This window comes from Giraffa tippelskirchi, chromosome 4 (genome assembly GCF_054371585.1).
Source record: "Giraffa tippelskirchi isolate mGirTip1 chromosome 4, T2T-mGirTip1v1.2.pri, whole genome shotgun sequence".
In the NCBI taxonomy this organism is placed as follows: Eukaryota; Metazoa; Chordata; class Mammalia; order Artiodactyla; family Giraffidae; genus Giraffa; species Giraffa tippelskirchi.
The window spans coordinates 27,974,206-27,987,131 of NC_137278.1; the positions used below are offsets into that span (position 1 = coordinate 27,974,206).

General features: G+C 44.1%; 1 protein-coding gene across 1 annotated transcript in view; it reads left to right on the forward strand.

Annotated features, from left to right (window-relative positions):
- Positions 1 to 12,926, forward strand: part of LOC145546554 (uncharacterized) — a 590,051-nt gene that overhangs the window by 246,186 nt on the left and 330,939 nt on the right. The window contains exon 4 of the mRNA XM_081593669.1: positions 3,285 to 3,361. Coding sequence (XP_081449795.1) covers positions 3,285 to 3,361 — 77 coding nt within the window. The remainder of the gene's footprint in view (positions 1 to 3,284; positions 3,362 to 12,926) is intronic.

A 12,926-nucleotide genomic window follows, 5' to 3' on the forward strand; every position in this document is an offset into this window, starting at 1 on the left:
AAAACCCCCAGGAGATGGTGCTAATGTGTTGGCCCTTAGTGTGGCTCTTAGAAGCATGGAGGAAGTGATGGCTTAAATCAAGTAAGGTAAGGATGCTAGAAGTGGTATGGCAGATGGTGGATCAAAAGTCTCAGAGAAATGAGCATGCTAGGATACGATGTACCATGTAAGGCTGAAAAACGCACCAGCTGGTTATATTTACTGGGAGGACCCAGAGGATGCTCCATTTCTCAAAGCAATAAGAGATGTACTAGAAAGAAGGGCACCAGCATCTCCCAGAACTCAGTGTTAGCTGTCTCTGAAGATGATTTCTGAGAGTTGGAAAATTTAGAGAATTAGGTTCACTGATGACAATGGGATGATAAGATCCCCAAATCATACAGGCCAGGTCATGGTACTTAACATTCAGAAAGAGCATGGGTAAAACTCTCATAATGTCAGAACGGCAAATGAATGTTGTTTCTCTAGTAGGTAAAATACATGTGTCTCCAGGAGGGAAGAGAAGGAAAGACCCACCTCCCATCAGTTCCACAAAGCTATTTGGGGGAATTAGAGCTTCTTATTACCACAACTCTGGGCTCTGTAGGTTTAGAAGTTCTGATTCTGAAAGGAGATGAGCTTGCATTGAGGTACCTAGTAAGAATTTTATTGAACATTGAACATTAGCTGCTCCCCAGGCACATTTTGCTCTTTGTGCCAGGAGATTAGGAAAGGAATTACCATCAGAGGTTCTTATAGTCAAAGCTATGGGTTTTTCAGTAGTCATGTGCAGATGTGAGAGTTGGACCATAAAGAAGGCTGAACACTGAAGAATTGATGCTTTCAAATTGTGGTGCTGGAGAAGACTCTTGAGAGTCCCTTGACTGCAAGGAGATCAAACCAGTCAATCCTAAAGGAAATCAACCTTGATTATTCATTGGAAGGACTGACGCTGAAGCTGAAGCTACAATACTTTGGCCACCTGATGTGAACAGCCAACTCATTTGAAAAGACCCCGATGCTGGAAAGATGGGGGACCAGGGGAGAAGGGGGTGGCAGAGGATGAGATGGTTGGATGGAATCACTGACTCAATGAACATGAGTTTGAGCAAGCTCTGGGAGATGGTGAAGAACAGGGAAGCCTGGTGTGCTGCAGTCCATGGGATTGCAAAGAGTTGGACGTGACTGAGCGACTGAACAACAACAGAGACTCTTGAACTTAATGAATCAGGGGGAGGCAGGGCTTGCTACATGGAAGGGACAGGGAAAATGTGTTTTGCATTTGGATCTTCTTGGCACCCCTTTGCCTAATTTTAATAGTAAATGTATATATGTGTACAAACCCCGTATAGCAGCCATGTCCTAAGAAGGGCATGGTGACCTGAAGCTCCGACTCCTTAGGGAGGAGGGTCTAGGTCATGCCACCTAGATAGCAGAGGTGCTGACTGAGGGTACGGGGCATCTAGGATGTCCAGTAAAGGAGGGGTGTGATTAGTAGCACCTGGAGACCAGCTGAAGCCACAGAGGCTCTCATTTGTCCCACTGTTAACTCTTTTTATGTGTTTACTCCAAGAAAAAAGGCCCCCAAGAAGCCTGGAAGAGTCTTGGAACTTATATGAAATGAATCTGTAGTAGACATAGGATTGCATGCCCCACCAAGACTCTCTGAAAGAACCTCAAGGCTTCGGATTTCCCACTGGAGCCAGCTGAGACTTCTTTTGTGATTGCATTGCTGTCCAGCTTTTCTCTTTCTTCAGATCTGTTCCTTTTCCTTCCCCCACTGATATAGGTCCTAAGAGCACAGCCTCATACATTTCCTGTATGCTCACTTCCCTCTCAGGGTCTTCTTCTCAGCTAACTGGACTTGTAAGAGTGTAAAGTTTTGAGCTTAGTATAGGAAATATTAGCATTATACTGATGATTGTAAAGTAGTAGGTGCTCAATAAATACATGTTGGCTGCAATGAAGAATGTTCAGGGTATTTTTTTTATGCCCATTGCTACAATTCCCTTAAAGAATATTCTTTAAGGCATCAAATTCTGATGTTAAATAAAGTCATATAAATTCTGACAGAAGGGAAAAAATTGCCTTCTCAAGACACGAGGAGCATGATGCACCAGATCTTTTAATGGATCTCTTTCAGCCTCTGCTGTGATTTATTTGCCCAAAAACCAATAATTATTGGCCTGCTTTGTACTTGTTTCTGGACTAACCTGAGGAGAAATTATGCTAGTTGTGTCCATTTTAGAAATTTGATCAAACAAACTCTGTTTGGCATAGCCTGGATTTGAAGTCTACAAACTTTGTACATAAAGATTCAGATAGTAAATATTTCTGATTCACAGGCCACATGACCTCTGTGGCAATTTCACCACTGTGGTAATGGTAGGGTAAATAAAAGGATCTGTGTTATAATCAAATTTAACTTACAAAAACAGGTGTTAGATCAGATTTGGCCTGCAGGCCATGTTTAGAGTTGAATAATGCACAGAGCCTAAGAAATGAGATGCCTGCTAGTCCTCCTTGGCCAAGAATTAAAGACTTTCCATATGTGTGCCTAGAATCACAGACTATCCAATTAGTCTTATTCATTTGTTAGTTCTACCAATCAAGAAATCTATGTTGGACATGTTCTATGTACAGATCATAGGTATATAAAGATAAACAAAGTATCATCCATGCCTTTTAGGGGCTAATACAGAAGTAAGAGTTGAGTCAGAATGGTACCATTCTACAAGTATTACAAAGGATCTATGAGGGAAAGTACATGAGGCAGACCCAGAGGAGTGGGTGACCCATTCTTCATCTCGACCATTTGAAACATGAAAGCAGCCCGATATGTCATGAGCATAGCATGCCTGAAGGCTTGATGGAAAAAGGGACCTGTGAAAGGGGCCCAGCTGGAGGATTAAAAAGGAGCCAGAGTCATGGCCTTTATCCTGAACATGGTGGGGACAACCGAAGGGATTTACTCAGAGGAGTAGCATGGTGAGATTTACATTTTACAAAAGTTCCTTTGAAAGCAGATTGCTGGATGGGATGGGCAGGTGACAAAAGTGAAACATGGTGCTCACCTCCTTCTGACATTAAATACAACCTACCTTTATTGTGAGCATTTTTATATAGATACATTTATACACCATTGCTTTTTAAAATTGGAGTATAATTGTTTTACAACATTGTGTTAGTTTCTGCTGTACAACAATGTGAATCAGCTATATGTATACATATATATCCTTCTTCTAGAGCCTCCCTCCCATCCCCAAATTAAGTGTGTTGTTTGTTTCTATCTATACTTCCTACAGTGTAAACATCAAGAAGCAGAGAGTTGTTTTCCTTCCCCACTACTGTTTTCAAGCACCTAGGATAATTGGGACACATGGTAGGTACTTAATATGTATTTGCTGAATGAATGAATGAGGGTTTCCCTTCTTGTGAAAAAGAAGGTGGTAATATAATTCCAGTATTGGTTCCAAAAATGTTTAGAAGCAGCAAGTAAATTTAGTTAGTTGATTCACAGCTCTTTGGGTTACAAGAGAGGCTATGGAAGACCTAAAATGATACATGCAAAGAGAACTGAGAAACATTACCAGTTATACAAAGGGCAGCTCCCAAGAGCAATCTGTGAAGGAAGAACCGTTGGCTGGGAATCCAGAAATCTATATTTTTATCCCCACTCTCTGGCTTAGTGTGTGAACCTGGCCATGCCCACTCAGCTCTCTGTGAGATGAGACTGACTCTTACTTATCTCAGTGTAACTCAGAGTATCTGGCCCATCGTAGGTGCTCAGCAAGTATGTGTCGAATGACAGCTGTAACAGTGTTAGGAGCAGACTCCTTATGGCCCACAAAGTTGAGAGGGTGTGGCTTAGAGGGTGGAAGATAAACCAAGCTCAGAGGATGGAGGGTAAACCATTTCCCTTCCTCTTTAATGACACAATATTATGGCCAGGAATGCCTATCCCCTCTCCATCTAATCATTTTCTGGCTCTGGTCTAAGTTCTTCACGTGTAAATTGTAGGCAGAGAGACTCAGGCCTACCTCTGTGCTCCATCTATAAGCCTGAGCCCTCTGGGAGATGCAGAAGGTGACCCAGGAGTCCTGGTGTTGAGGTAGCTGCTGAGATCCAGTGCTCTCACTGCAGGAAACTGACTTTTCTATGGCCCTCCTAGATAGGCCAGGATTCCCTAGACTCTGTGCTTGATCTCAGATCCTTGGAACACTCTAGCTTTACTGAGTTTAAGAAGCCCTGCTGGGAAACAGAGCATTTGCCTCCTAGGAGCTATCCCAGTCCTTCAAAGGTTTTCCCTGTTTAATTTTCCTCCATCTGCTTGGTTCTCTCTCCTGGAACAGTGCTTTATATGCAAACTTTGCAGTGAAGACAACTTATGACATCCACAGAGAGGGAGATGCTAAATGTTTCAGAAAAAAAAAAGCATCAAGCAGGCCAGAATCAGAAATCTTTTCCAAACTGGAAGTGATGAGAAAGGAAACAGATTTATCTATTTTTACCATGTGTGTCCCATGGCTGTGCTTGACCCCAGCACAACCTGCTAGGAAAAAGTCTTGAGTCATTCTTCAGGTAACCAGGAGTGAGGAAGCACCACCTCTGTTTTCTTTAATAGATCCAATTCTCAGCCTGAGTCAGATTTTCAGTCCACACCCTGGTGGCTCAGATGGTAAAGAGTCTGCCTACAAGGCAGGAGACCTGGGTTCGATCCCTGTGTTAGGAAGATCCCCTGGAGAAGGAAACGGCAACCCACTCCAGTACACTTGCCTGGAAAATCCCATGGACGAAGGAGCCTGGTAGGCTACCGTCCATGGGGTCGCAAAGAGTCAGACATTTCTGAGCGACTTCACTTTCTGTCAAGTTGGTGAGGTTGGTACTACCGAAATCTGTCTGTTAGAAGAGTTAGGAACCTCACGAGAGAGGCTGAGAGAAGGATGATAAAGAGAGGCGAGGCTCATTCTGAGAGAAGGAAATGCACGATGAGGTTGGTCCTACTAATGAAACCTTAGTCATGGTAGGAAGGAGAATTCTGAGTATAGTCTGGTGTCCATCACTAAAGGATAAGTAGAGGACAGAAGTAACAGTTGGACTGTGAATGCTCACCTGAAGCGTGCGTGGATCACTGAGATGCAGAAAATACAGCTCAAGTATTTCCCTAAACAGTAGAGTTCTCCAGCCAACTCTTACTAGGTCAGCAGAACTGACTACATACCTCAAGCTGAATGGTAGCTTAAAACTGGCCATGGTGAGAGTGTTTACACCATGGAGATTGGCAAACAAAAAATTTTGTCTGTGGAGAAATGTTTATTAAACGTTTGTCAGCACACTAGTAACAGGATATAACCAACAGGGTAAAAGAGAAGACCGAGACTCACAATTAGTCCCAGACTAGAGTACATTTGGGCAGAGTGAAGTTCCAATACATGATTTTTCAAAATGTGTACTGCAAAACACTATGCGTACACACTTTATGTGACTCTTTAGTTTATGATACACATAAGCACATTAAAGGCTCTGAGGAATTTTTGTTAGAAATATGCTTAATTTTGTTTAATTTAGAGCAATAGTTCTCAGACTTTAATGTGTGTATTATTCACTGGGGGATTTTGTTAAAATTTGGGTCTGGGTTGGGGTTGAGTTTATGCATTTTTAAAAAGCTATCAAGTAATACTGATACTGCTGCTATAAGAGGACCATACATTGAAAAAACAGCAATTTAGAATCCCTCGATTTATTTAATTATGGAACCCAGCATTAAGAAAAAAATCTATAGAGAACATTCGGTGTTTTGCAGAGCTCTGATCCTGTGAATACACTTTGGAAACCTTGTTCAAATAGAACGGTGGGGATGTGTGGGGGAGGGGAGGAGTGAACAATTCCTGGTAATATCAGAGTATCTCTAGGGCAGGATAGAGGCCACGGGTCCACAGACGTGAGACAGGCCCTGGGGAGACCTTGGTTTTCAGGGGAAAAGAAGCAGAGCTTGATGGAATCATGGCCTAAAATAGATACGGAGATGGAATTCCCATGGGGGTTGGGGGTAGCAGGCAAACTTATCCAGGAACGTATGTAAAGCACTGTGAGACATTGCCTGGGGACATCCAGGAAGTCTTGGTGGGAGAGTTTGTCAGGAGACCAGTTTTCTACATCATGGAGATGGTAGTATGAGGAAACCAAATATTAGATAATACTGTGATTAATACTAGTTTGTACCCAGAGGCTGGTGAAGACTGGCCAAAATGAATAACACTGCTCAGTTTCTCAGAACAGGGGACACATTCTGTCTTAAAAGATGAACAGAAGTCGTCTAGGCAAAGATAAGGTATGGACTTGCATAGGTGGAGGCCAGGAAGGAATGCACATATCATCTTAAAGGATCAGAGAGGGCGAGGGCTTACGGAGTGCTGGTCCTGCTGGAGTGAGGCTGTGGCCTTTGCACCAGCTGTTCCTTCTGCCGTACTCACATGGAAAATAAGGCAGATGTTGTCTGGAGTGAGGCGCTGCTTCCTAGCCCTCTAAAGGCTAGGCCTCTGACCTGGGAGGGGATGCTGAGCGGGAAGTGTGTCAGGGAAGGACGTAGGAGGAGAAAATAGATTGCCAAGGAAATAAACTTTTCAAAAGAAATCGCCTGAAGAGTCAGGGGACCAAATTTTATTTAATAATTTCACATCTTAGTGGCCATATTGCTATAGGTAAAATCATATTTCCAAGGGACACTCACTAATATAATACAGCTAGAGATATTAGAAAGTCTTCGCTGGTTTCCTATGGCTTATATTACACTTCCAGCCTAACAGGTAGGAAGCACCGACAGAGAGCAGCTCATCCACCCAGTCTGGGATGGACAGGAGCAAAGGAGAACCTGGCAGGTGGTCAGGACCCACTGCAGTTCTGCACATGGTTTCCTAGTCTCGGGATAGCCCCTTCAGTGAAAGCATCTACTCCTCTTTCAGGGAGGCTTGGATCCCACCCCCATTATGCTTTGGCTTATGTAGGAATGTGCTTATCTCTCCTGCCAACTGCTGAGCTAGCTAAGGAAAGGAGTCATATTTTATAAAAATAAATAATAAAACTAATATTTATGAGCATCTGTTATGAGAAAGGCTATTTCAAAAATGTTATTTTCTTTACCTTTCATGTCAACCTCACAAGGTAAGTATGACTATCCCAGATTTACAGGAAAGGAAACCAAGTTGCAGAAAGGAAATGAGGCTTGTGAAGGTCCTGCAGGGAGGAGCTATCCGACTTCCAGTTTGGTGCTCATCTGCTGGGTTGCAGCCCTTCCTTATTCGGGTCTAAACTCCCCTAGGGCTCAACCCAGACATGTGGTGGACCTACAAGAGATCCCTTAGTTATGTCTGTTTATCCTTTATCCAGAAATTGCTTGTTTCAAAGATAAACGTAATCCATGAGGTATTAAGGAAAAAAAAGATATTTCAAACTCAGTGGATTTTACAATTTGATTTTTGCCAATTATATGTGGCTTTGGGCTCCCCTGATAGCTTAGTTGGTAAAGAATCCACCTGTGATGCAGGAGACCCTGCTTCGATTCCTAGGGTGGGAAGATCCCCTGGAGAAGGGATAGGCTACCCACTCCAGTATTCTTGGGCTTCCCTTGTGGCTTAGCTAGTAGAGAATCTGCCTGTAATGCAGCAGACCTGGGGTCAATCTCTGGGTTGGGAAGATCCCCTGGAGAAAGGAAAGGCTACCCACTCCAGTATTCTGGCCTAGAGAATTCCATGGTCTGCATAGTCCATGGGGTTGCAAAGTCGGACATGACTGAGTGACTTTCACAACTGTAGCCCATTCTTTCAAGAACTGTTTCACTGGATTGCAGTGGTGAACAAGCAGACATAGTCTCTGGCCACAGTCTAGTAGCACAAGGATCATATAATGTGCCTTGAGCATTGCTCTTAACATCTATCTCTATTTCAAAGTCTTACCACGTTTTATCATTTGCCCCTCTGTCCATGTGAGATCAAGTCCATACCTGTATTTTCTACATCTAAATAGGCATTAATGCACAGATGACATTTTAATTTGCCCTTTTACCTATCGTCAGTTCCACTTGGCTTCTTTATCTTGATGAATTTAAGGTTGTAGATTTTTGAGCAAAGAGTTTTTTTGCCTTTGGTGTCCCAAAACAACATGGACTCAATAATTAGTAGCAAAAAGGGGAGGGTATGAGGGCACAGGATCACAAGCAGAAATCATAACAGTAGGAACTCCCAGAGTAGACATGGTGGTAATGCAGGTGGCTGGTTCCTCTGAGAACACAGAGGAGGAATGACTGCCCTAATCCAGGCAGAATCAGGAAATCGTTGCAGAAAAAGTGATTATCTGTGTTCACATCTGAAGATCAAGTAGGAATGAACAGGCCAAGGGAGGAATGTATGGAAAATTAAGAGAGGACAAAAGTCATACTGAGAAAGCAAGTGGTTTGGGGTGCGGGACTGCAGAATCTGATGGGGTGAAGGGGAATGAGAAAGCCGTGTTGTGCTATTGGGTTTAATATGGAGAGTCATGGAGAGTCAGTGATGGGTTGGACTGGGAAGTGGCATGATCTGATTTTAATTTTAGGAATATCACTCTGGCTGCAATGTGGAAATTGGTTGGTACTTAATTACACGAGGGCAGGTGACTAGATAGGAAGCTGTGGCAGTTGTCCAGGTGAAAGATGCTGCTGCGGAGCTGAATCATGGCAGTGGGCCTGGCAGGGATGGGGCAGATTTGAGAGACACTTAGGAGGTGTATCAGCAGGACTCGGTGGTGAACTGGTGGCAAGGATTGAGACGTGGTCAAAGATGACACAGGATTGTCTGGCTTGAATCACAAAGAACCCATAGTGGTTTCATTCCCTGAGATGGCAAGCCCAGGGGGAGGAGAAGGGTTTTGGTCTATCTTGTTTGAGAGTGGAAAATGAAAATTTCTACATGAACCGAGATATCTGTGGGAGAACCATTGTGCAGGAGGTAGCTGTGCATGTAGGTCTGAGGGCAAAATGAGAAAACAGAGCTTCAAGAATAGATCATTACCATATACAAGGTGACCGAAGTCACTGAGCCTATGAAGGAGGCTGGAGAGGTCAGAGGGAGAGCAGGAAGTCAGGGGAAGTGTGGGAATAGCACCGCCAAGGGAGCAGGAATTTCAAGACCAGCTCTCAGCAGTGTCTCAGCCCCATGCACTGCTCCACTGTCTTAGGCTCTTCCAGCTTCCTTGTTGTTGCTCAGTTACGAGGTTGAGGCATATACAAGGATCAGATGCCGAGAGTGATCTGGACATCCTTGGGGTGATTGTGGGGCCTGGTGGTACAGGTGTGATGTTGTTTTGAAGTAGGTATGGCCAACATTTTACAAAAGATTCAAGATGCCTGGGCCAGATGAGGAGAGATGAAGGGACAAATTAAAATGTATCACATACTGTGTTTCTTTTTCCCTCCCTCCCTCCATTTCTTCCTTCCTTCCTTCAAATGTATCCCATGTTTTCTTTCTTCCTTTCTCTCTTTCCCTTTCTGTCCTTTCTCCTTTCTCTTTCTTACTTTCAAAATGTTCATAGAGATCTTATTGCATTTCAGAATCTATACTAAGCTCTAGGCTCCTGTGCTAAATGAGCTAGACTCCCTGTCATTATGGGACGGTTTCCAAAGGCCAATAGAGATTACTTGAATAGCTATATAAATTAATAATAACTGTGAAAAAGACTACAAAGGAGAAAGAGCAGGTGCTCTGTAAATGCAGAATAGAAGAGTTTAAAGTGATTTAGAGGATCAGGGAAGAACTCCAGAGAGAAGGAGTATTTGATAATTGAGAATGGAATGATGGGTAGATCACTTGATAGATGCTAACTATTCAAAGAAGAGGGACAGAAGGAATAGCTTGACTAACTTGTCTGAAGCAGGAGGAATCCTGGTGTGTGGGGAAGTGAAACAGCTCTGTGCTTGGAGCGGGGAGAGCTGCGACAGAGAGATCTAAAAAGTGAGCTGGGAGGAGCAGGAGCTAGGCTCAGCAGGACTTAGGAGAGCTTTGTCAGGCGAAGCTATTAGACTTGGGGGTGATGTGATCAGATTTGCATTTAAAAATTCACCGTATCTACAGTGTGAAGAATGGATGAAGGTGGCATGAAGTGCTGCAGAGACTCCGTTGTGAACATCCTCTGAACACCTAAAGCATGCCACTCTTACTGTCTGCTGATGGTAGCAACTCTTGGATGAACGCTGGAGGATGCAGGGTGTGTGATGGTGGTGGGGGATGGGGAGCAGTGTGGAAGAAGTGTGTGTTCTTGAAGAGCTTGAAATCTGTTTGAGGAAATAGTCATGGGGCCTCCCCAAGAAGAACACAGGCTGAGTATAAAATCAAGAGCTGAGTGTGATAAGTCAGAAGGCTGTAGTGGAACGGGGCCACTGTGGGCTGGAGGACTGAAAGAAAGAATTGTCAGTGGAGACCTGGGCCTCCAGATTGAATTCCTGAGGTGGAGAGTATGAATGGTGGGGTTCCCAGAGGGCTCCATGATGGGGGGCAAGGGGCCATTCCAGCCTGGAGCAGGACAATACAGGATCCTCCCCCCTTTTCTCCTGACTGCTGAAGATGGCTTCCTAGCCTTGCAAAATTCTGGAGTTATTGGGCTTTATCTGTCTTGTCTGTCTGTCTATCTGCCTATCTATCTAATGTAATCTATCTATCTATCCATCTGCCTATCTATCTATCTACTATTTAAGAATGGACATCCCAGAGGAAGTTTCATCTTCCTTCCTGTCATTTCCCAGCAGAGCAATCAGCTTTGCAAAGCTTCTGATTTTAGGGCTGATCATGTTCCTTTTCTCCCTGGAAAAGGACTATTTGCATGTTTTTATGAGTCTTATTACATAGCTTTATGACTTGTACATGTAATAATAGTGAGCCAGACGTTCATAGTATGTGTCTCCAGAGAAGTCATCAGTCGCACATAAAAATGTAAATCCATTTGGAAAAACACAGACCAGTTATTGAAAGTGACGCCTGCAGAACATGTGCCCCCAGTGATAGATTAGCCGAGGCCCGATGACACACACTCCCAGCTCAGACCTGCTCTGCGGACCATCTGGAAACACGATGCTTAATAATGCAGAATAATAAAATCAGGCAAGTTCCCATTTACAAATGAGATATATGAGAGAATGAGTGATTACACAGACCTAGAACCAATGTCCATAGTGTCCCCAAATTTGGGGCAGGGCAGGTCTACAGGAGAAGATGGTCAATTCCAGGCCCTTCTTGTGAATCTAGGTGAAAGCCAGACGTTTGAAAATAAGAAAGTGAAGATTCCAGGTGGATGAATCTCTCTGCAAAACTGGCCTGTCAGAAACCCTCTATGAATGACTGTACTTTCTCTGACAAACAGATATCAATATCTAAAAATTCCTCCTGCAATTTCTTTCCACAAAGCAATAAGACAGTTTCAGGCCGATAACAGCTCACTAAGTGGTATTCTCTGTTCTGTCACCCCTGCAGCTATAACCAGCAAAACGAAAAGGTAAGAAAGATAAAGGAAGAATCAGGGGTCGCCTGTGATGAGCCAGTGTGGCTCTTTTTCCTGACAGGGAAAGCCAGAGTAGCTTGACTCTTCCTGTTTCCTTAGCTTTTCCTTCCAAAATCTTCTAGGTCTTTTATGAGCAATTAAGACCATTATTTGTTTGGCTGTTAAACAGGGAACCAGGGACCTGAAAGTTTATGTCACATATTACTGAGAGGCAGTTTAGCTGGAAGGACCAGGACCATGGCTGAGAAGTAGAGAGGGGCAGACTCGAGAGCCCCATGTGTTAACTGCTCTGGCTGTGGTGCCGAATGAGTTTTAGAGTTTGCTGCTCATGTGATCATTCTGCAGCAAAACCTGAAAGAGATTTCTGTGTAGGGCAGGAGCAGCGGCAGCTTACTTTAAGAGTCCAGGCATTAGAAGCAGGAGAATTTTATCACATACCGCAGAAATATGTATACTGCAACCCTAGCTCCTTCCCCTTGTTTTGGGATTAAGTGCATGCCACTGTCTAGTCAAACCTAAGGTTTTCCCAGTGGTCATGTATGGATGTGAGAGTTGGAACATAAAGAAAGCTGAGCACCGGAGAATTGATGCTTTTCAACTACGGTGTTGAAGAAGACTCTTGAGAGTCCCTTGGACAGCAAGGAGATCCAACCAGTCCATCCTAAAGGAAATCAGGCCTGAATAGTCATTGGAAGGACTGATGCTGAAGCTGAAACTCCAGTACTTTGGCCACCCGATGTGAAGAACTGAATCACTGGAAAAAATATTGATGCTGGGAAAGATTGAAGGCAGGAGGAGAAGGAGACGACAGAGGATTAGATGCTTGGATGGCATCACCAACGGGATGGGCGAAAGTTTAAGCAAGCTCTGGGAGTTAGTAATGGACAGGGAAGCCTGGGGTGCTGCAGTCCATGAGGTCGCAAAAAGTCAGACACAATTGAGTGACTGAACTGAACTCACTACCACTACCACTTCTCTTTTATATGTTTCAATCAAATGTATAACAAACTTACATCGGCGTGGCTAGTCTTATGCTGTGTGACCTGGCAGATACATTGCCTTGTGTGTGTGTGTGTTGGGGATGAGGGGTTGATGATTGAGCAGATGAAGATTGGGAGAGGATCAGGGTCGAAGAAGCAAAGGAAATCCTTTAGGGCATTCTGAACTGGTGCAATTGGGCAAAGAATCCTGGCCAGCAAATTGCATTAGCAGCCAGTCACACAAAGTCCCAAATGAGGGGAGTGCAGCATCCATGAGGGGTCTGGAGAAGTAGAAGAGCCCCTGAGGCTCAGGAAGGGGTCCAGTGGGTGGTGGTGTCTATGATGGGCCTTGGAAGTGAAGGTGGGGGTGAAGGGGATGGAGGGAAAGAGAGCAGCCTTGATGGTGGGGGGAATGTGAAAGAGTCAGTCAGTCACTCAGTCATG